The following is a 24,827-nucleotide window of genomic DNA, read 5'->3' as shown; positions in this document are numbered from 1 at the left end:
GGTGGGTGAGGGTTGGGGATGATTTTCCTGGCCAGTTGAATCCGTAAGTGCCTACCTACGCTCTTAACACCTTTTGGATTGCATGCACCAATGTTTAATATCCGACACACCGCATCTTTACGTTTAATAGCCTGGAATTCTGAACCAATCTCATCACATCCCCCCTAGGACACCAGAACGGGTGAGCTTGGAAGGGCTCGGATATTTTCTAGTGCGAACCTCAAGCACAGCCTAAGGTCGCCTGGCTGGCCGCCCACCACTCGGGAGACAGCACTGCAGCAGACGGAGCGGGAACTCGCCTCCCCGGTCCTGGCGCAGGCGCACCGGCCCTCCGTCCGGCCCCGCCCTGCCCCACCCCACCCGCTCTAATTCCCCTGATGGACCGCGGGTCTATGGTCTCCATCCCCAGAAACCCCCAGACCGTCTTTTCTTGCCAAGTCCCTATGCCTCTCCTTTCTGACATGCTCCTAGTCCCCCAGCTTCCCTAACCCATCCGCGGGTCTGCTCCTTCCCTTCATTACCAGGCAGAGCGGGACGGTCAGCCAGAAGCTCGACTAGCAGGCGGGACCAAGGAGAGGGAGAGGGTGGTGCGAGAGCGTAGGCGGAGATCTCGCGAGATTTCCGGACACTCCCCGAACGGGCGGGAGAAAGCGCCTGAGGCAGCGGCGGGTGCGTGATGCGGTCCGAGAAGGAGGCAGCCAGCGGGGCCGGGGGTTCTGGCGTCGGCGGGGCCGGGCGGGGATCGGGCGGCAAGGAGAAGCCGCCATTGCCGCCGCCACCACCGCCTCCGCCTCCGCCCCTGCCACCACCCCCGGCATCTTCCCGCGGAGGGACAGCGATGGAGATCCAGTTCCGCCGCGAGTCGCCTCGGCGCGAAGTTGAGACGCCTCCGACCGCCGTCTCGGCCTCGGGCTGCGGGGGTGGCGGAAGCAGCAGCGGCGGCGGCGGCGGAGGCAGCAAGCCGCGGGAGGAGAAGAAAACGGTCCTGAGCAAGGTCGGGGGTGGGGGGGGATCCAGGGAGGGGGAGGGGAAGGGAGGGGCGCGCGGCCCGGGGGTCGGCGGGGAAGGGTCTCGCGGTGGGGGTAAGGGAGTGCGCGGAGGCAGCCGCCAGCAGCCGCGGCCCGGGAGCCAGGCAGAGCGGGCGAGCTTTCAGGACCGGGGAGAGCGCCCGGGAGCCCTGGACGCAGGCGGCCGTGGGGGAGGGGCGGGGGGCGCAGCCGGAGGAAGCCGAAAGGAAGAGCCGGGGGGAAGCAGAGGAGGGACAGGGATTGGACAGGCTGGTCTTCAGAAATGCCCGGCCGCAGTGGCTTTTGTCCAAGGGTCTCTTACGTGTAAGAAAAAAACTGCCCCCAGAAAAGGGAGGGAACCCCGGGCACTGAATCCCTTGTATTCTGCTCCGCATGATTTTTTTCCCCTCTCCTAGGGCAAGGTGGAAGTCACTTAAGACATTTTTTTAAACGTCTAATTTGGCTTTAAAATGAAATTCGAATATTGTTCTCCATTGCTGCGGCATTGTAGAAATCAGTTCGTGGTGACCACCTCTCCCCACCCTCATTCGGCAAACAGTTTAATTAACTGTGTTAGGGTCTGGGTGCACAAAGACAAAAAAGAAAAGATGCAGTTGCTGCCCTCTAGAAGGCAGAATTGTTCTATATCCTGCATCTCTCGGTTCCAAGCTGCCGGCATACCAGTAGTAATTACTCCTCCAGTTGGAATGTAAGCTACTTGAAGACAATCTTGTGTCTTTTTTGTCTTTGTGTCATCAGCATCTGGCACTGACGTTTGCACATAGAAAGAGCTCAATATAAATGTTTCTAGATTGATTAAGAAGCTCCCACGGTTACAAATTTCAGGCTATCAAATGCAGAGAAAGAAGGTAAGCTCTGACTGCCCTTTGGTTCTTGAAGACTGGCAGAGAGTTTATACTCTAAAAACAAAAAAGGAAGCAGAGCTGCAAATAACAGCATGACCTGAGAATATAGATTTTAAATTGATATGATGAACATTAGTAAAACGGACTCCCAATTGTAAAGAAAACCATACCTGAAAAGTGGTCAATTCATACGATTGAGAATTTTTTAAAAATATTAATGATGCCATGAGAGATGAGGAATATGTTACAAAGAACCAAAATAATTACTTTGTATGTAAGAAGATTCACATTGTAGTCTGGCTAGTTTAAAAAAAAGCAACAGTATTTCAGAATTTAAAAGACCTAGGTTGGAAAGAGTTACAGGGGAGGTGGCAATCTAGTCCAGTCTGTACCAAAATAGGAGTCCCTTCCATAACATTCTGGACAAGTCCTTATCCAGGAAGAGCTTGAAGATCACTACTACCTCCCAGGTGGTCCACCCTGTTTTTGAATGACTAATTGTTAGGAAGCATCATCTAGCCTAAATCTGCTTCACCCCAACTTCTGTTGTTTCTAGTTCTGCCCTCTGGGATCAAACAGAACAAATCTAATCCCTCTTCCACAAAACAATTCTTCAAACACTTGAAGACTAGTCTATCATATATCTTCTAAGTCATCTGTTCTCCAGGCTAGACAGCTCTGGTTCCTTCCACTGAGCCTCTTATTGCATTTTTTTCTCATCCCTTCACCATCTCGATCACTCTTTCAGATGAGCTGCAAGTTATCAGTGTCCTTCTTAAAATACCCCACACTGAACACTGTGTTCCAGATTTACTCTTAACCAGGGCAGAGTACAGCAGAATGGTCGCCTTCCTTGTTCTGATCTCTTTTCTTGTCTTCATGCAGCCTAAAATCATACTGACTAGTCAATATATGTTCATCTTATCCAAAGGTACAGTGTCAAAATGCTTTGCCTAAATCTAGTTACCAACAAATATGCTTTTAATTAGACTATCTTCTCTTACTCTGGTCACCTAGTCTTTTCTAATTTCATAATGTAATACAAATAAATGCATTTAGAGTACAGAGAATGACAGTTTCTTGTTCAAATAACAAACTTAGAGTATTTTGTGGGTGTATCAGCAATGCCATATTCACAATGCCTATGGAGATTACAAATATGATGATATAATTATCCATTACAAAATACGTCATGCTTGCCATATGGGGAAATAAACTAGAAAATTTATTAAGATACCAAAAGACTGAGTCCCAAAACCAGAAAGTGAAAGCCATCAGAGTAGTTATGATATTGGCACAGGTAGATAAAGTAGAAAGCACCCACATTTTCAAGCCTTTAAAACAGAACAGGCTACCTCAGGCAAAGGTCCTCCTCTCCCCACTCACAGCAACCACCCAGCGTCCGGGAAGCGCGCTCCCAGCAGCTCCGGCCCCTGGCAGTCCTCAGCAGGAGTCCTTAGCAGAAATTCTGGCTAAGTCAAAAAGGGCTTTGCGCTGCCGCTGCCCCTGCTGCTGCTGCCGCCGCCGTCGCCACCACCGCCAGCCACCACAGGAACGCTAGCTTGGCTTCCGCTTCCTCTTGCTCCGCCCCTTCCTGCTACGTCAGCAAGTCCAGCGGGGCATGGAAGATCTTTAAATCCCATAACTCTTACAGTGGGGAAAAAAACACCTTTCAAAATAATCTCTAATTGATTCAGAGATTAAATGCATTAAAGGACCTTGGGCCAGTTACCTAACTCTCTGGGCCAAAGATTCTTTATCATTAAAATAAGGGGGTTGAACTAGATGACCTCAGAGGTCACATATAGTTCTAAATCTATGGTACTATGACCCTGTAAAGGTCTTCTTGAGTTGAATGGAAAGTGGATGACATTTTATATATCTTTCCAGACAAATGGAAAACCTTAATGACTAAGAGGTCTATTGAGAATTAAGTATTTAATGTATTTTGATTCAGTGATTTTTGTGGAAATATTTGTAGTCATGTCTGTATCAAGCATAAAAAAGATACCTATATCTTTTACAGAGGTAGTGTGGAATGATGGATAGGTGCTGATCCTGAAGTCTGAAAAGTTTTGTTTCAAATCCCACCTCTAATACGTAGGAGTTAGGTACCCCTGGGCAAGTCATTTTAACTCTTACCCACTGTGTCATAGACTTATACACAGATTCTTCAGTTATTTATGCACTCTAATCTGTTGCAGGACCTTTAACAATTCTGTAATAATAAAAAGGTTATAGGTAGAATTCATTTCTTAAGAACCTCACTATGGTGAAATGTTTATTTAAGCAACATCATCAACAAATTTTGGAGACTAAAGGACTCTCTGCCTTTTATCTCCTAATATAGTCTTCATCCTTTCCTAAGATTTGGTGTTGTTAATTAAGTCATAATCTGGACAGGATCTGAGTATATTAATAAATATTTTTTCTTGTATTTTTCAGGTAGTTATTCGTCGACTTCCTCCCAGTCTAACCAAGGAGCAGCTAGAGGAACAGTTGCATCCACTTCCTGCTCATGATTACTTTGAATTTTGTACAGCTGATCCCAGGTGAGGAGGATCTGTTTTTCAACACAGAGAAGCCAAGAAGTATTGTCTAGTGATAAAATTTACATAGATAACAAAAATTTTTCCCTCTTCCTGTAATCCCTTTCATATCTCTTCACAGTTCTTTGCATATTTTCTATATAACTTACCACTCTAAATTAGTAAATAATATTTTTTAAACATGTGTTTCTTCATACATATCACTAGATAGTGATTTGTTTCAGTTGTCCCAGAAGACATGAGAATGAATTTTTCTCCAAAGGTTGAACTTTTTGGTGAATATAAACAGAGGTGGAGTCATGGTAAAATTACTTTTTTTCCCTTTAGTATTGGCAGTTCCCTTCTAGTTTGTTGATGTTTCAAAAGTAAACCATGACTAAACGGACATTAAATTTTCTCTGAAGGCAAACTAGAATATTTATCTCATACCTTTACTTTGGAACAAAAAGAATAAAGTTGTATCCTTGACAATTTTGTAACATTTTAGGTAAACTTTTTATTTTATAAACCTTTTCATGTGGCTATTCTTCAGAAAGCTTTACAAATTTTGGTTTTTTAATTTAAAGTAGCAGATCTGTACAGACTTCTTTTCTGGTGACTCTCCAGAAGCAGCATGATACACATTGTACAGTGACTCCCAGGGGGGCCATCACAACTGATTAGGTGACCTTCACACCATTCTATGCCTTTGTGACAAGAGAAGCAGCAGCGGGATTCTGAGTCATCTTGAATGGCCAAACCTAAAAAAAGCAATCAGTAAATTCTAGTCTATGTGAGAACATAAGGATCCATTGAACTCAGAATTTCTTTCTGACAGAAGTGTCAAGTCTTGGGGGAAGGGTACGATTATTCTTCTGTGGATCATATGCAAAGGCCAGGGGTTCACTCTAGATATCCTAGAGTCTCTTGGGAATTTGTTATGGTTTTTTTTCATACATTCATTTGTGTTAACTATTTTTGACATCTCAAGTATCAAGGTCCATAAATTTATTGCCCAAAATGTAAAGTAAGCTTTCTGTTTTCTTTCCTTGCTCTTATTTTAATATCCTGGAACCCTAATATCTGGGTTCACCATCCGTGAACAGCTGTCTTCTTTACAATACGAAGATTTCTAATTCCTTAAGCATTTTCTAATATAGTCTCCATATCACCTTGATCCTCAATCATTTTAGTTGTACACTTTGAATATTTTCTTCTATATTATTATTTTTTTGAGGTATGGCAGTGAGAACTAGCTTGTATTACTCCAAATGAAGATTCAATATGGAATTAATTTTTAATTATAGAATAATGTTTTGTTTATTTCCAACTTAACTGGCCATTTTTTTCTCCTTAGCACCTAGTAAAGAGTTTTACTGTTAGTCAGTATTGATAATAAAGTATTTCATTTATGCATTACACATTAATGTTTCCAACCTGATCTCTCACCAGGGAAATAGGCTCCAAAACAGCTCTTTGACAATATAAGAAACATCTCAGGGGCAGCTAGTTGGTGCAGTAAATAGAACACTAGCCCTGGAGTCAGGAAGACCTGAGTTCAATTCTGGCCACAGACACTTAACACTTACTAGCTGTGTGACCTTGGGCAAGTCATTTAACCCCGATTGCCCTGCCCTCCCCCCTCCAAAAAACAAAAAAAAAAATTAAAAATTTTTAAAAATGATCTCAACTGTGGCTTATGTATTGCCTAAGGATATCATTCCTTTTTACCTTGAAAGGAGAGGTTATCATTTAAAGTTTAGTCAAAAAATTGACTCATATAAAAAGGTTTATTTTCCCCTCCTCTACTTTTTCAAATGTTTTATCTTTCTATATTTTTAATACTAAGAACACTAAAGGACTATGATTTTGTGACTATCCATTTTCCTTTACTTGTTCCTAAATTAACATTGGAATTTCTTAATAATTGAATGGCTATACTTTGTGACCAGAAATATAAAATCATGACACATTTGAGCTATCAGGACCCTCCTAGACATCATCTAGTTCAGCCTCTTCATTTTCTTTTTTTTAATTAATTAATTTATTTTTACTTTTCAACATTCATTTCCTCAAGATTTTTAGTTACAAATTTTCTCCCCGTCTTTCCCCTACCCTCCACCCCACAGCCTCTTTCATTTTCCAGGTGAGGAAAACAAGCTCTAACAGATTTAAGTGACTTCCCTAAGGTTAAGTATCACTAGTCAGGGAGGAAGCTAGAGTCAAAACCAGAGCTTTCTTTTATCATGCTACACCATAAAACATGATAATCCAAATATTTGGTAGAGTGGCACTTAGACCAATTTTAAAATCCATAATTAGGTTTATTATCCTTGGTCTCATCAGTGTGAATAGGAATCTGACAGATGAAATGAATAAAAATATTTCCATGAGTTCATGAGAAAAATAAGAATATGATTTCCTAAACATATAATTGTCATGTTTAATGTTTATTTTTTCTAATAATACATAAAAATTAATCCTTTTTCTCTAGAGAGAAAATCTTTGACATGAAAATTCTATTTATTAATTTCATCAAAGAAACCTGAATTAGATGTTCAAGATTATCATTGCCTTAAATCTTTTTTATTATTTTAATATCATACCCTAATTCATTATACTATTCTTTCTTATTTCAGTCTTTATCCTCATCTTTACTCAAGAGCGTACATTAATTTTCGAAATCCTGATGACATCCTTCTTTTTAGAGACCGTTTTGATGGCTATGTCTTCATTGATAGCAAAGGTTAGATCACTGACATTTTTGAATTTGTTACAAACTTTGAGTTTAAAAATGTTTTGCTGAATTAGTTTTGATTTCTAAGTATCTAATATGAGTAATTCTAACATCTAAAAGGAGAGCTATTTTTAAAAAAAAACTTCTCTAAAGGGTTTTCTGTAACTATTAATTTGATTCCATCCTGAATGTTAGACAGTAATTTAGATAAATTAATGTTCTTGTGATTATGTGACAATACTAACTGTGCCATCAAAAGTTTTATAGACCATGGTCGTATCTGGCATTTATTTCTTTATCCAGCACTTTTATCTGACATTACTCAAGAATGTGGCATTTCTCATAAGTGAGTTTTCCAGATGATTGAAACGTAATTCCTTTAACATTAAAAAAAAATTACAAATTTTATATATAAACTTTATAAAATGTATTGCATACTTTCCTTTTGTAAGCAGAGTATACTGGAAATAATTTAATTTTTTGTATGTGATTAAGTGTCATCGTGACAGTCTGCTCTGCTCTAATATAGTGGGAATCCTTGGGCCAGCTGAAGGCCTCTATATAAAAAATAATACCAGAATGTTATACATATTGAATTCTTGGGTCTCTTTTTTTTTTATAGATTTTCTGTCTGTTTCCTTGCTCTCAGGCACTTCATATGTATTCATATGTCCCAGGTTTCCTTAAAGTGATGTGTGAGTAGCCCAGAAACCATTTTAAGGAGTTTTAATAAATTATCATTGTCATACAGTTCTCCCTTTTCTGCTTAATTCCTATTATTCAAGTAGGTAATTAATTTTCCTCACAAATGTAGCTCATGTTTTTAAAAAGATATGTTATATAATGTAAAAAATTTTGTGATATTTGCTCCTAAGGTCTGGAATATCCTGCTGTAGTAGAATTTGCTCCATTCCAAAAGATTTCCAAAAAGAAATTAAAGAAAAAAGATGCCAAAGCAGGGAGCATTGAAGAAGGTAATCTGTTTTAAAGAATGCTTAATTAAAAATAGATTCAGTTTATCTGGTAGCATCTGTCAAATTTCTGGGAAATAATTTTTCATTCTTATTTACAGATCCAGAGTATAGGAAGTTTCTAGAAACCTATTGTGTTGAAGAGGAGAAAATAAGTGCCAATCCTGAAACTCTTTTGGGAGAGATTGAGGCAAAGACACGGGAACTCATTGGTCTGTTTTGCTTGCTTTTTTTCCTTCCCCTTTTCCCTTTTATACAGATTTTTTAGGTAGATATTCATTTTTCTTTGTTATGGGGAAATAAAAATATACTGTTGGATTGGAAGCAATTAAGCATACCCCCTCAGTGACTATGAAAGGCTGTCAGCTTGTAAAAATCTTACAGTGTGGAAAATACATGAATTTTCAGTTGGTACATGGTAGAAAAAGTCATGAATGATTACAAATGAGCATTCATTTAGGCCTTTTGAACTTCCTATTCCTGGGCAGTTTTGTTTTGTTTTGTTTTTTCATGAAAGAAGAGAAATATAATGTTTATGATGTCTAAATTGGCATTCTTTGAAAAGAAGGTAATCATAGTAGCCTCTCACTGAAAAAAGTTTTTAACTCAGAGTTGCTATTTTGCATTTTTTCAAAAGAGACGCATTGGTCAAACCTAGTAAATTAAGGAATAGCATTAACCATTACTAAAAATTCTGATTTGACTATATGCTTTTGCCTTTCCTATTGAAAGTTGACGGTGTTGGGAAATAAATAACTCTTAGCATCCCCATTTAGGAAAAAAATGTACAAGCTCTGAAGATCAAGTTACTTATACTTTATGAGAAAGTTGGTGGGGGGAAGTTTATTTGAAATAGGGATTCTTAACCTTTTTTTGTGTCGTGGACCCCTTTGGCAGTCTAGTGAAGCCTGTGAATGCTTTCTCAGAATAATGTTTTTTAAAATGATTGAAGGAAATGCTAAATTTCAGTTAGAGGTTAATGGAAGTAAAGATGTAGTCATTTTCCCATCTGGGTTCACATAACTTCTGATATCTTTCCAAAGACCCAATGGGAGGTTCTTGGACCCTAGGTTAAAAACCCTTGACTTAGAGTCATGTGCATTTAAAATCTAAGGACAATATGCTTCCAGTTAATTTTCATACTTGCCATTTAAGCATGCATATATACTTTTCTTGTATCTAAAGGTCTTCAAGTAACAATTTAATTGGTTACTATGTCTTATTAATGGTATATGTTAATGAACTTTAAATCTTAACAATAATGATATTTGTCTCTTTTCCATTAAAACAAGGGTGACTAAGAAATAGCATTTGGATCTTTCTCTTGATACTAGAAATGAATATCATTTCAGTCTACTCTTACATTATTCTTTATCTTCCCACACAAGCCTCTTTCAGTTTAATTATAAAAGTGTTCCTTGATCTGTCTGCTACGTGCTCAGCAATTGTGTTGATCCAATATGAATTTGCTACCAATCTATCCCAGGGCAAAGGATAAGTAATTAATGGCAAACAGAAGGGCCCAATAAAAAGTAGAATCTTGAAAACAAAAGTTTCTCATCCCATACAGTAAAACTGAGTGGTTGGTTGAGATTCAGAAGTTCTTACGTAATTTGCATCATCCTTGTTATGAGGATCACATGAGTTAATGTATTTATTTAAAGTATTTTGTAAATCTTAAAAGTGCTGTGTAAATGCTACTGCTGGTCATGCTTATTATCATCAATGATCCAAAATATCTTTAGAGATTGATGATAATTTCTTTAAAATGTTTCCTGTTGGAAAAAATGTAAATATATAGAATCATTTAATTTATGGAGGAATCATCAAAGGACTGACATCGTCTAAGAATTCTGTCTTCGGTTTAAAATTCATTTTTTTTAATATTTCAGTAATTTTCTGTATGACTTGGGTAAAGTTATCCCCAGTCTTGAAACTTGAAAGTAAAGAAAGTCCTAAATATAAACTCTTCTCTTCCATTCACTTGAGAATTCCTTCGTTTTGCCTCTCTTTCAGAATCAGAGGCTTTTGTTCTAATTTGAATGTTTCCAGGAACTTGGCAGAATTGGCTTAAGGAATTGGGAAATATTAGGAAATCTAGATATTGATTAGTTATGATGCTAATTAATTTTGTCACTGTTAATGAAAATATTTGGATAATCTTCGATGTTAGAATAAAATATCAAGAGAAGTGAACAGAGAGGGGAATATTTGAGTAAATTCTGTAAATAGAATATTTTAGACTTCTTGGATGAAGATGTAATTGAAATAGAACTATCTTAAGTAGAATATTGGCCCAAATAAAAAATTTGAGGACTTTGAAATATAGAGTACCATGAGCACTCTCACATATGGCACCCTTTTAATTGACTTGTCTGCCCTTCTTTATGTATGAAAAATTCTAAAAGGAAAACAAATAAAAGTTATTTGTAAAACTTACTTTTCATTTCTTACTGCCCTTAAAATATTCCTTTAAATGAAGTGGGTCAGGTAAAAGACATTATAAACTTTAATTCTTGATTCTTTTACCATTCCAGTGCTATTTTGAGATACTTTTGTTCCTTTTAAATCGGTTATCTACACCCAGGTACATGTTCAGAAATCCATTAACTTTAATGATAATAGTATATACCTAATGGAATTGGGCTAAAAATATTCTCCCTTTCTGTTATCTTGTTTCTACATATTTAAATATGGAATTTAATCTTAGTGCAGGTTGCTGTTCCTTTTTCTTAAGCAATTTTTATGACCAAGTGTAGAAAATGAGGATTAAATGGTAATGTCATATAACCATATTGGGTCAATCTCTTACCTTTGGGCAATAAATATCATAATCTCACAACTTTTATGTATGCATTGCAGCAGAGAAAAAAACCCATTGTGAAGAATTTGGCATGTAAGTCACCAAATCCTGAAAAGACCTTGCTCAGTCTTGTGTCTCACAACAAGACCTGTCCCTTCTTTCTAAATAGGGTACCTCAGTACTGTCTAACTGACATGCTTAGGTGACCTTAGTCAACTTAATGCATACAGTCAGCCTACAACCCAAAACACTCAGGGTTCTTTCATGGGTTTGTGGACTTCTGTAGTCTATTATGCCATGCATGAAATTTCAGGGAGCATTATACCTCAGCTGAGATTTCATTTAATGTGCACCTAATAAAGGAGTACTACTTTTCTAATAATGATTTTCCTGCTTAACTAGGTGATATGGTGAATACAGTGCTGAATTTGGGGTCAGGAAGACTTGAGTTTGAATCCTACCTTAGACACTTCATAGCTTTGTGACCCTGAACAAGTCATTTGCCTTATCTGTGCCTCAATTTCCTCATCTGTAAAATTACTCTAATAACAGCATCTACCTCACAGAATTGTTTTGTAGACCAGATGAGATACTGTATATAAAACATGCTGCAAATTTTAAAGTGCTCTACAAATTCTGGCTCTTATTCCCCAAAAGGCCCAGGGGAGAATAACCCCCAAAGCCAGGGTTGCTTTGGCTAGCTCATTTTGACCTTGGATCAGTTTGGATCCTAGGAATACCTGGGGAAGGGGATTGCTTTAGAGACGTTTTCCCAATTGTAGATCCCTGAGGCTACCCAGACCCACTAATAGAATGGATCTAAACAATCTTCCATATCTTTTCACATGTCAAGACTTTGATTCTGCAGAACAAGAATGAGTCACCCACTCTGATTGGAAACAAACGCCTGTGGTCCTACTTTGCTATGGATTTGTATTCTCTGACCTTCACCTAAACCAAATCAAACTCTACCTCTAGGGTGAGGGCATGACATGTTTCCTGGGACATTCATTCCATAGTGTTTGGTGCTTTGTGAGATACTACTGTCACTTAGAGTCATTAAAAATATTCTTCGTGGTTGGAAGAAATATTTTAAGGTGTGTATTTTTTATATGGTTATAAAAGATTTGAGGTTGATTTATTAGAATATATATTGCAAGGATTTAAAAGGATGTGTGTGTGTGTATATAAAATAGACATGAAATTGTTCATACCATTTTCTTTGGAGACCAGAAAAGGAAGATCCCGGGGGAAAATAATACATATAAAGAACAAATAAATGTTATTGCCGAAATGTGTCCTTAAAAAGTATATTATTAATAAGCACAGATGTCCAAATTAAATATACAGGTGATACGTGTGTAGAACAATTGAAAAGTCAAATGCATTTTACTTTATTTTAGTGGCATGTTAAAACACTAATAGGCCAGTTAACAAATCATTTTTAAAATTTTGCTATCTCTGTAATTATCGGTGATAATTACCATGATTGTTTGACCTAGTTGTGAGTGCTATCCACATTCAGAATACGTTCGCTCGTGAGACAAAGTGAATAGCACTATATAATACTTATTTTCATTTAAATGTTAAAACAAGTGCAAGTATTGTTTTTAAAAGACTACTTCTTTTAGGAATTCCATACTACATCACATTTTTTTGTGTTTTAGCTAGAAGAACAACACCTCTTTTGGAATATATTAAAAATAGAAAATTAGAAAAGCAGGTAGGTTTGGCCTTTCATCCGATGAACGACCTTTCTGTTTGTGCTTACTTCTATTTGGGCCATTTATATAAACAATTTTCCACCTCTTCAGAGAATTCGAGAAGAAAAAAGGGAAGAACGAAGGAGAAGGGAATTAGAAAAGAAACGCTTGAGAGAAGAAGAGAAGAGAAAACGCAGAGAAGAGGAAAGACGTAAGAGAAAAGAAGCAGAAAAGCAAAAGAAAATTGCTGAGAAAGAGATAAGAATCAAGGTAATTTGGGCAGAAATCTTTTAAAGTTAATAAAAAATAATATATTCAACTACTGGCTTGCAGTTTTCAAGGTATTTCTGTATGGACACTACTGATCTGTGATCATTAAAATATTGCTTCAGGGCAGCTAGATGGTGCCCTGGAGTCAGGAGGACCTTCGTTCAAATTTGGCCTGAGACACTTGGTTTTGCTCCCCCTTCCAAAAAAAAAAAAAGATACTGCTTCAGATAACTTTTGTCAGTAGTTAGTGGGTGAATACCTTGCTCCCTTTGTGACTGCTGGCATATGTTTAAAAATAACTAGGATTAAAGATGTTGTTTGTGTGTGTAAAACACTTTTTCTTGTTGCATAATGAACTGACTCACACAAAAATCAGACTTTCAAGCTTGACTTCCAGTAGTACTTTGTTTTAACCAACTGAACTAGCCAACTTAAATTTTGGCCTGAGGAAGTATATATCAACTAGGTGAACATCAATGGATGCTAACAGCCTTTTTAAAGTTTTTTATTACTTACTCATCAATGTGCTTACATACTCTTTCTCTTCTAGAGCTAACATACATCTAACCTATCTCAGTCAGATATTCCCCAATCAATAAACAAGCGTCTTGTTTGTATGTGACACTGTGCTAGGTATTGAGGATACAACAGCTTCTGTCTTCAAGGCTGCATGCTGATAGGGAAGATAGCATAAATATACATACAGAACACATACAAATAGAAACAAGGTGACATTGGTGGGCTGGGCAGAAAGTACTCTCAGCTGGAGAGACCAGGAGAGGGCAAAGGTGGCACTTGAGCTGAGTCTTTAAAAAAACAAAAAACAAGGTTTCTGAGAAGAACAGGTGAAGAGAGGGTGCAACTTTGAAAGGTACAGCAATAGGAAATGACCTGTTTTGTGTGAAGACTTTCAGGATTACCAATTTGGCTGAGCTATAGAGTACACAGAGGGAAGTAATGTGACTGGAAAGGTAAAAGATAGGAGGGGACCAGGTTGTAAAGAACTTGAAATACCCAATAAAGGGGTTTATATTCAATCCTAAAGGTCATTGGGGTCCACTGGAGTTTATTGAGTAGCAAAGTAACATGGTCAGACCTTCGTTTTAGGAAAATCACTTTGTCAGCTGTATGGAAGATTGAAATCCACAGACTGGAGGCAGGGAAGCTAATCAGGAGGCTGTTGCAATAGTCCAGTCACAGTAATAAAGTATAATTACCCTCAAAAAGGGACATCTTTTTCAATTTACTACATAAACAAATTCCACATGATAATACTAAAATCCTATTTTTTTGATGAAAGTGGCACAGCTTCTTTTAGTAGAAACCTGCTACCTTAATTTCCGCCTTTTGAGCACCTAAGCGTGATTTGCATAATTCCCATTATTTCACCATTGTCTTAGATGCTGGATACCGGTTTGTAGATGACAGCAAACCAAGTGAGGTGGTATCATCTTGGAGGATATGATCAGAATCCAAAATGGCATTGGAAGCTGAAGAAATAAATAGTATAAAATTCAGTAGGGTTCCTTCCTCTGGGGATATGTCATTGAAGGCTAGGTAGAAGACAGAATATACAGAGTCACTATTGGAAAAAATAGTGTTTTGTGCAAGTGTGGTAGAACAGAATTTTAGAAGCTTAGTACACTACAAGCTGAAGTGAGTCATAATGTGCTTTTGTCATTAAATCCAGAATTGTTATTTTTAAATGGATTTATAAGAGCATATAGGAAATTAAAGGTAATCTTAACTTGTAGTCATCCTTTATTAGTTCATTATAAGAATTCTTTGGTCTATATTGGAACCTAACTTAAGATGAATTCAGAAAATTTACAGAGAAGGGCAACAGATTTGATAACCTCTGCTAGGAAAAGATTAAGGAATTGGAGAAGAGGCAGAAGACTGACAAAGCGTTTACTTTTCACGAAGAAAGGACTAGACAGAGGGTAGCAAACATCCATTTTTCATTTCCTCTGAGGACTTAAAAAAGTAATAAGTATAAATTGCATCAGGAGGTCAGATTAACCTTACAGAGAAAATTCCTGACTTTGAAGTTTGTAGGTTATAGATCACATATCTATTTGTTTTAAAAGGTTGTGCTATTTATTCCCTGTTGATTTTCAGTAATAGTCTGGGCATTTCTCTCTGTGGAAACTTGGTAATCTTTTGAAGGAATCTTTCCTCAGAGTCAGGAGATTGGGTCATTCTATGTGTTAACATTGTGCACGCATGCCTGAAATAAATATTACCTTGCTTTATATGTGTTTGTAACTCAATAAAAATTAATCTTTATATCAGTTTGCTGGATTGGGGCAGCTAGGTGGCACAGTGAATAGAGCACTGGCCCTGGAGTCAGGAGGACTGGAGTTCAAATGTGGCCTCAGACACGTGACACTTTCTAGCAATGTGACTTTGGGCAAGTCACTTAATCCCAATTGCCTTGCCTTCCCCCTTCCAAAAAAAACCAAAACACTTTGCTAGATTGCAATTCAAAGTGTAGTAGACCTGAAGGATTTTAAAACCTACACAGATCTCTCCCCCAAAAAAGTTTTTTCAAAATCGGAATTTACTTATGATACTAAAGTTTCTAAGACTATGTAACAAAGAGCAAGGGGAATGTTGAGGAAAATCGTCCAATAGAACTTAAAGTCAAGTGAAATGTTTCTCATGTTACTCTCTAACTAATTCTATTTCTGTGTATATAGACCAAGAAAAAGAATTGTGTTTTAGTGAGTCTTTTTAAACCAGGGATTCTTAACCTTTTTTGTTTCGTGGACCCCCATGATAGGCTGGTGAAGCTCATGGACGCTTCTCAGAACCATGTTTTTAAAGGCAGAAAACAAAATACATTGGAGTTAGAAAGGAAATTTTCCCCTGATAACTGAAATTAAGTTCTCAGACTTTAAAAATGACATATACTCCGGAAGTTAAGAATCCTTATTAAAATGATTCTCTGACATCTAAAGCCTTGAGGGCTGAGTAGCTTCTTTATATTTTGATGTGTGGTTGATGTTTAAATAGCTGTATGATTTTTCAGCTTCTTAAAAAACCTGACAAAGGAGAGGAACCAGTAGCAGAGAAGCAAAAAGAAAAAGGAGAGGAAGCTGATGGTGAAGAAGGGAAATGGGAAAAATCGTCCAGCTCTGGAAGCACAAAGTCCAAAGCCTTGGAAAGTTCCCTGAAGGAATTCAAGGACAAGTAAGTTCTAATCACCATCACAAGAAACCCGAGGCTCTGGTTGTTGTTTAATGAACATTAGTTTATTTTTTTACCAAATTATGTGAGAACAAGAAAATGAGCAGTTCTAATATGTGTGCTCATGCCTCCGTTTCAGGATGTTCTTATTATATGCCATCTAAATCCCTTGGGAAAAATAATCCTGATGGAATAGTAGTCCATTTAATTCCTTGACTATTATGCCCCCAAATAATAAGAGTAGTGTGTCCTAGAATAGTGGTTCTTGGGAAATCCTAGCATCTGGAGTCCTAGGGAGCTCAAATATTACGTGAGGCCTGCAGATCCATACTATAGTCAACATTGCTGTTTTGATCAATATTAGGTCCTATAAAGTATGCAGCATGACTCAATAATAAACATACCAATGTATTACTGTTTTTCAAATGTATATAGATAAGATTGTAACCAAATACAAATTCACTCAAGTGTTACTGAATTAATTTTTTTTTGTTATCCTGTGTTTTGTTTTTGTTTTTCTTTTGGAGGGGGGAAGGCAGGGCAATTGGGGTTAAGTGACTTGCCCAAGGTCACATGGCTAGTAAGTGTTAAAGTATCTGAGGCCAGATTTGAACTCAGGTCCTCCTGACTCCAGAGTTGGTGCTCTATTCACTGCACCACCTAGCCACCCTTTATCCTGTGTTTTCTTAGTCAGTAGATTCTAACAGTTTTCAAAAGGTTTGGGAACCACTGTTGTAGAAAATAACATTAACAGTGTACAAATTACCATTTTTAAATGGTTTTTCCATTGAGAATAGCAGACTGAAGTGATTTCACACTAAATCGTTTATTTCCATTATTCAAAACCAATAGCTACTTAATCAGTACAAAACTCCAGGAATAGATGAATCATGGGCCTCGGAGTCAATGATATAGTAGTACAGCATTGGAGACCCAGGTTCTAGGTTCTTTTCTCCCAAAGGACCAGAGAGCATAGGAATGGGGCAGGTGAGGGGGGTGGGGGGTGGGTAACAGCACCTTTTCCCTATTATCCCCTAGTGTCTGTACATAACCATACCCCCAGGCACCTGTCTCACACTTGCTGATGATGGGGTGGCTCTTGTAGCATTATTCTATAGCAATAAATTGATCATAGATTTAACATGGAAAGGGACCTCAGAAGTCATCTAGCCAAGCTCTTCACTTTACAAATGAAGAAACTGAGGCCCAGGAAGGGTAAGGAGCATCACAGGAAAGATTTAAACCCAGGCCCTCTGACTCCACCATATTGTTTGAATTAATAATTTAGTTATAATATCCCTCATTTGCCTAATCAAAATCAGTGCAAGTCTTCTCATTGTGAGATAATTTAGAGGGGCAAGTAAGGAGTATGTGGAATAAATGTCCACTGTATCTTTTGCCTGGCATAAAATCATCCATGGAATGAAATGGTTTAAGGAGCGACCATCAGGCTACAATTTTATACCTGTGTATGGTAAAATTGCACTTGCTTCAGTTCCATGAAAAATTCAGATGTCTTTGACCAAACTGAGCAGAAACTAAACTTCTACTAACTTGTTACTGAACCTCAGGTCACAAAATGACAGTGATAAAGAACAAAGGGATATGGATAGAAGATTTCGAGAAAAAGAACCTGAAAGACAAAGGTATCGCTTGGACGATGGCAGAAAACATAGAACTCATTATGAGTTTGACAAGTTTTTGAGAAGGAATGAAGACGAGCTGAAATGGGGGAAAGGATACAACCAAGACAGAGGGAAGAAAGGGAACCACAACTACAGCTTCACTGTGGAGGCAGTAGACAAACTGGGTAAAGAGGACAAGTGTGATGACATGGCATCCAAAAAGGAGCGCATAAGAAATAAGGTTCTTTTATTCATTTAGGATAATCTTTCATTTCTAAAACTATACTTCAAGGTCAATGGTTGTTACTTTTGCAATCTAAAACAATCTTTTCCAGCAATTGTTCTCTGCTTAAATGGTGTCTTAGAAAAACGATACCAGGTTTACTTTCTTTTAAAAGAAGAAGAGGAAGAAAACTAGCGTTGGTTGTGATTCTCTGCTCTCTGGGAGGGCGGAGCGTGGGGGCTCACGGCCCATTAGATCTAGTGGGAATTTAGACCTGGAGCTTAGAACATTATCCTCGGGAACCGAGTGCTGAGAATATTTCAGTAGTAGTCACTGGAGCAGTCAGCATTATCCACTAAAGAACTGTAAATGTCAAAGTATAAACTAAGCCGACCAAAATCTGTTCTAATAAGGTTCTAACTATTCATTAATAAAAGGTTTCATTAGGCATGGAGCCAGCAGTTATGGAGTTCAGTAACCATAGCCAGTGAGAATATTATCCTCCAGTATAATGAGGAGAGCATAATTGGCATTTTAGTAACGGATGTTACATATTATTACTGCTGTTAAGATTATTAAGGAATAATTGAACTAAGAATCAAGAACAAGATCTGCATAGCCAATGTAAAACATAGAATTAAAATATTTCTCCTCTTATTCCAAATAATTAGCTCTGTTATATGATTCATATTGGGTATGGGCATCTAATGTTAGGTTCCATATAGATTACTTTAAAAAGGAGGGCCTAGAGAGTCATAAAAAGTTTATAAAAGCATTTTCTAAAATTATGTCTATCTAAAAGTTCTTGGATATATTACTAAATTATCCATGGAATAGAAGTTAGATAATTAAAAGAAGTCTGCTGCTGGTAGTAGTTGTTAATTTTAGCTAATGGTCTTGCTCTTCACCCCCCCAAAAAACTTTTTATTGAATTTGCAAAATTAATTAGATGATGTTTAGTTCCTCAGACTTACTTATTTTATGGTAGTAGAAGCCAAGGAAAAAAAGAAAAAATTTCCAAGGGCATAGCTCATATGAAGATTGCATAAATCAAACCCAAAAGAAATGAGTTGCCTGTAAGAGAATATATATGCAACTCTTATTAAACCAAAAAGAAACCCCAGACTAGAAAGTATTACATGCCTGCTTTACAACCTAAATTTCTACAATATGCACTGACTAGCCTTGAAGAATATATAGTAACAAGGCCAAAAATATTTCTTGTCAGCAAGATTATCAAGTTGTTATTGTGAGAGTACCTTCCCTTACATATCCTGTTGGAATTAGATTGTTCTTGTAGAAACTGCTGTTTTCTAGTTGAGTATTTGGTGCCTCTATTTTAGTTATTGGTGTACTTTGTTTTCTCAATTAGCCTTGTGAAGTAGAACCAGGCATATTTGCCTGCTATATGACAAAGGGGAGAACACTGGGCTCATGCTCCGTCTAGCACCTTCCTCCCTCTCCTCTCCCAAAAAAAGATTCCATTGTTCTCTGCATGTGTCGGGCTCTGGATTATAGAACCACACAGTCACTTGTGTTGCATTCTTTTCAAAACTCCATTGATGTGACCAACAGTAGAGTTGAAGAGGAAAGTTAATTGGAGGTGAAGGTGGATGGGTGACAGGGAAAGTAAACAGAAGCATTGGAGAGTAAAAATTGGGGTCCTGTGTTAAAGCATAAGAATAAATGGTGTTTAGTTGTGTGGTGGGGGAGAAAGTTGCTGAAGACGGTTTTTTGTTGTGAAATTTCTCAAAAATAGGAGGTGAGGGTTGACAAGGATAGCAAGTCAAAGGAAAAAGTTTAAAGTTTTGTGCCAAGGCTGGTATACCAATTTCAGGGGAAAAAACTACACTATCTCCATATGTTTTCTTACTAATGGGTTACAGTTGAAGGGAGTGTGTTTTCTCAAAAGAAAAATTATTTGATAGAGAATACATGAGTCATCAGTATTTTTCTTTGAGATTTGCAAGCTGTCAGCCTCAGCATAAAACTTCATTCTCACTAAATCTTACCTTTCTTCTTCTCCTTCTCCTTCGCTTTTTAAAGGAGGGCAATTGGGGTTAAGCCCAAGGTCACACGGCTACTTTTTGTGTCAAGTGTCTGAGGCCAGATTTGAACTCAGGTCCTCCTGACTCCAGGGCCGGTGCTCTATTCATTGCGTCACCTACCGCCCCTACCTTTCTTTTTCTTTAGTGTATACAAGCAAGCTTAGTAAACCTAGAGCTAAACTATGACGTTACAGTGGGATAACCTGTTGAGCAATGTCCCAAATAGTGCTTATGTTGACTTTAAATTTTATCCATTAAAAAAAGAATAGACCCCAGATTAAAATTTCAACACTTGCCTCACTAATGCCCACAATAATCTAAAGGTCTTGGTGGTCTAATTCAACCACATGTAAAGTTCTCGAATTGGCTTGATTGAGAAAACAAGTGTACTCTCTGTACAATTGATATGAATGTAATTTGTATACTGTTGGTCTAAGCAATTATTTTTAGTAATGGCATAACAGTAAGATATTTACACAATTTCTGTTAGAGGAGCACATAAATACTTCTGTGGATTAAATCTAATGACAATGTGATAGTAATAATAGTACTTTGTATTTAATAGCCCCTTTCTAATGAGGATCTGAAATCATTTTACAAATGGTAAGTACAAGACCAATCATATATTTTTTGGATCTGATTTCGCATTCAGATCCATATATAAAAATAGTAAGAAATAAGCAGAACTACCAACAGTTCTTATTTACCCAGGCAGATTAGACCTATTTGCAATTACATTTAAATTGAAACTAGTTTCCACAGCACATGAAGTAGCTAGAGTGGCCTCCTTACATTGAAGAATTTACATTCCTCAAGCACAGAGGGGATTAGAAGTTCCTCTTTACCACTCTCCCCCACATTGTCCTTTTTGATCAGGATTACAACAAAGGAAGAGAGAAGAAATTGGCCACTTTGCATATTGCACTGGATCTGTGCTGTGACCTGTAGAATATTCTCCCCAGTCAAACACTTTAGGTCTATAGATAGCCCTGTACATACCAAAAAGATAAGAGTACAGAGATGGCCAGACTAGTACAGTCTCAGGCCTGCCTTTTGCCAGCCAGGATTGTACACAGGTATGATAAGCCAACCTGCAAATGGCAGCCAAGTCAAAATCCTTGTACTTTCTCCCACCTATGTATGAAGAAAAAACATGCTACTTGTACTTTATTTGGGCTGAGGGCCCTAACACAGGGCCATTCCACTCATGCATGGAGAGAAAGGCACTCTTTCCCCTTTTTTTTGATGTACATATTACCAGATGGAATTGTATAAGCCATCTCTCCATGTCCAAGGGGTAAGAATTGGTCTCATGCACAATTTTCAGCAATCTGTCCTTTATCCCAATTATATTCTCTAGCCTTAAAACATTCTTTTCATAATACTGAGCTTTATATACCAGCTTCCTTCTTCTGTTTTCATTTATTTAATAAAATTGTTGAACTTAGTTTTTTTTGTAAGAAGGAACCTTTGAAGTTGCACGGTACAGATAAGTAGAATTGAGCAGTCCATATTGAAGCTTTTGACATTTCATGTTTAGTAAAGGTTCTTGATTCATTAGTCAGTATGAGTTGGTTTGTGGCCCTGGAAGAAGCACATTTGAGGTATTCCTTGTCCCATTTTGCCTCATGTGCCCACAAATATTTATAATTTTGAGGGGTAAATTGTAAGGATTGATACCAAGGTAAAGGGTTGAGTTTTTTATCCCTCTCCAAGTAGGTGGGAAAACTCCTTAACAAACTGAATTCTTAGGATAATACCAATGTTCTCCACAAATCATTCTTGAGTTAAGTAGTAGCATTTTCCTAGAGAACAATTTAGCATCAATTAAATATTATCTACCCATATATTCACAGGTTCATTTCAGTCCCTCTCAGAATGCTTGGCTTCTAAGAAAAGTGTTTTTTAAAGGCTAGATTATTTTTTTGGCTGCAAGATTTTTTTTTTTATTTCCATGATTACTAGTCTTTATTATCAATGCATAAAAATGTAAGATGATATAATATACCTACAAGTTGGTCATTCTGAATCTTAGTTTCAGGTGATGATTTCTTTAATGTAAATTCATTGTGTTCGCTTCTTTCAACGCAGGATCGTCCAGCCATGCAGTTATACCAGCCAGGAGCTCGCATTCGAACACGTACGGGCTCTACAAGTAAAACTCCTGACTGCACTGCAAAGCCCCCTGAAGAGGCTTGTGATAGAAAAAGTGAGGCAGAGAATCCAGCAGGAGCTGCTTCTGAGAAGAGTGAAGAGGCAGAGTAAAACACCATGCGAGGCAGATCTGTCATGGTTGTGAACAAGTTTCATTCTTACATAGTTAGAAAAGGGTACTAAAAGTGATTCCAGTGAAATAAGCCAAAACCCATAAAAAAGGCATCTAGTAATCATCCTATATGACAAAGATGTACTTTTTGTCCACTTCTGGACTGGCATTTTCTTAAATTTACTCTGCTAGTGTAAACTAGTATTTATTTAACTAAAAGAGAGAAAATGATCTCCTTCAGAAAATATTATGACAAGAAAAATGAAGAAAATTAGTGTTGCATCAGTTTGAAATCTGAGGCACTTTAAATCTGTTCTGTGAATAACAATAACTTCATTGTTTGCACATTTGTGACAACATGACACGTTGATACAAGTACCTCATTGTGTTTGTGTTAGTTTTCAGACAACCCTAGTGTGGCACAAAGTTTCCAGTTCTCATATTGTTATGGAATTTGTAATTCAGCCACTTTTGCCTTTTATGTTGTAAATATTTCCTAAGTTCTGACATTTACATTTTAAAACAAATCAATCTAACATAAATCTCAGCACTTCAACAGTATGATACCTGATTTTATTTATTTTATGTTTGGGGCACTGACTTTTAAAGAGATGATTTGATAGAAACTTATGAACACTTATGTTCATGTTTTACATACACTTTGGTAGTAGGATTTACCCAAAGTAATAAAATTGGGGGGGAGGAAAGGGTAGGAATTAAATATGGCTACTCTCAATTCATTTTGCAGTTTTTAGATATTTTTAATGCACTGTGTCTTTTTCAATTGTCTGAAACTATGAACTACAGTATTTTGTCCTTTTAGCTAAATTTAAAAATGTTAGTTTACCTTAAGCACTGTGCATTGAATGTTTTATTAAATATAACATTTTAGTGTTATAGATTTGAAATTCCAATTATTGTATTTTTCAAGACATGTAATATATCAAGATTGAAAATTATTTCTCCTACTTATGTTTAAATTCATCCAATTAGAATTTTTTAAGTCCGCTAATAAAATTTTTAGTATTAATTCTTATAAAATCAAAGTACTATAGGGAGTTAGATTTTAGAAATTGATGACCTACAAAGTATGTGGTCAGCATATATCAGAAAAGCCACAAGGATGTCATTTCCTTTGCCTTTTCTCTATATACAACTCCTGTACTTTGGGGTTACACTGTATAATATACAGTTCAAGATGCAAAAAGGTCCCAGTGATCCACCATAGGGCTAACCCTAGCAAACTAGAGTATTCCTCAGACAAATCTTTCTTGGACCTTTCATGCTTCTAGGATACTCACATATGTCCTGAAAGTCTGCATATGGGAAAGCGTGCTGCAATTGGAGTCACAGGACCTGGGTTCAAATTATGACTGCCACTTACTCTGTAACCTTGGCCAAGTCACTTAACTTTTCTGGCTTCCTTAGCTGTAAAATGTGATTGAACCAGATGACCTGTAAGGTTTCTTCCAGCTCTGAATCAATGATCCTGTGTTCTCTTGAATATACAAAAACCAGTAGTAGCAAACCTGTAACTGGGCCACCTAGGGATCCTCCAGACAAGAAATGATGTTTGTAGTTTTACTACTTAGAAGACTAAGAGAAATTCCTTGATTCTTGGTCTCCACCTTTATCTCTAGATGCCCAGATAGCTCGTTTTGATTTGGCTCCTCTTGAGGAAGTGTAAGCACCCCCTGCCAAAATGGTTTTTAAGTGAGAAGCATGCCAAATATTAATAACCATTTTCGAGAATGTTCTTTTTAGTGCCTCCTTTTTGTACTGCCCTTTACCATTTATGTGCTTTTGAATACATTGTCTAGAAAATAATGCTAGATTTGCCACAGGGTTTTTGTGAGAATCAAAGGAGATCAGGAAGAAAAGACTTTAAGTGACTTGTTCAGGGACACATGATTGGTGACAATATAATTCAGTTTTAACACCTTTATTTTTAAATAAGATCTTCTCATATAACCTTTGTTTATATTGTGTGTCACATAGTAAAAATGCCCAAGAAAAAATTCTGAGTCTGGGAATTCTAGTTTATCAGGTTTTGCCAGAACCAAAATTCTCAAAGGGGCCCCAGGGCTATTTTGTCAGTAAACCAGATATGGTTGGTTTTATGGTAATTTCATTTAGTTTTCCCCAAAGTTTTACTTTCTTTTTCAATTTGAATTCCAGTATTTAGTTTAATTTAATTACTTGGCAATTTATTTGTTAAAAAATCTTTTTCATTGCTTTTGAGCCCTATGTTTAGAATTCAAATCATCATTAAATTAACTTAGAGCCTTACCAGTAAATTATGAATAAACACTTGAGTCATTCTTCAAGCTTAAGTTGAAATGCTTAGAATCCTTGACTTTCTCTTCTCTTTTGTAATATGTTTCTCTCCATACAATGCTGGTGCATAGTGAACGATCCTGAAAGGCAGGAGGTCTCAACACTATCTGATCAGTTACCAGACTGTGTGACCCTGTGCAAAGCATTTAACCTCTCAGTGTATCAGGCAACTCCAAAACCAGAAGTTACAGATCAACTACTCATCTGCCATGGTGGAAAGAGTTATCACAATATGCCCCTATGCCAGTAAA

General features: G+C 37.3%; 1 protein-coding gene across 6 annotated transcripts; it reads left to right on the top strand.

The window, feature by feature from the left end:
* Nucleotides 1-620: 620 nt before the first annotated feature.
* Nucleotides 621-24,572, top strand: UPF3A (UPF3A regulator of nonsense mediated mRNA decay). Of its 6 annotated transcripts, none has more exons than XM_069094053.1 (10): nucleotides 621-994; nucleotides 4,319-4,425; nucleotides 7,041-7,147; nucleotides 8,014-8,112; nucleotides 8,211-8,321; nucleotides 12,580-12,635; nucleotides 12,727-12,885; nucleotides 15,920-16,080; nucleotides 17,649-17,943; nucleotides 22,065-24,572. In XM_069094053.1, exons 1-10 carry the CDS (start codon nucleotides 677-679, stop codon nucleotides 22,236-22,238), a joined length of 1,587 nt encoding a protein of 528 aa, XP_068950154.1. In that variant the 5' UTR covers nucleotides 621-676; the 3' UTR covers nucleotides 22,239-24,572. The 6 variants fall into 6 exon arrangements, 5 of the variants coding, with proteins under 5 accessions (XP_068950154.1, XP_068950155.1, XP_068950156.1 ...); XM_069094054.1 differs by having other exon boundaries at nucleotides 622-994; nucleotides 17,649-17,887; nucleotides 22,065-22,278; XM_069094055.1 differs by having other exon boundaries at nucleotides 623-994; nucleotides 17,649-17,723.
* Nucleotides 24,573-24,827: the final 255 nt, after the last annotated feature.

This window comes from Petaurus breviceps, unplaced genomic scaffold (genome assembly GCF_028583685.1).
Source record: "Petaurus breviceps papuanus isolate PSGF00001 unplaced genomic scaffold, PetGlider_PUasm1.0 214, whole genome shotgun sequence".
Lineage (NCBI taxonomy): Eukaryota > Metazoa > Chordata > Mammalia > Diprotodontia > Petauridae > Petaurus > Petaurus breviceps.
Note: the sequence above shows the minus strand (reverse complement) of the source record. Positions and strands in the feature narration are given on the sequence as shown.

Bases quoted from the DNA above. Each gene is read 5' to 3' on its own strand.
- UPF3A (XM_069094053.1), top strand. From the start codon at position 677: ATGCGGTCCGAGAAGGAGGCAGCCAGCGGGGCCGGGGGTTCTGGCGTC. The intron at 8,113-8,210 runs GTAATCTGTTTT...TCTTATTTACAG, and splicing joins AGCAGGGAGCATTGAAGAAG to ATCCAGAGTATAGGAAGTTT. The intron at 12,886-15,919 runs GTAATTTGGGCA...ATGATTTTTCAG, and splicing joins AGAAAGAGATAAGAATCAAG to CTTCTTAAAAAACCTGACAA.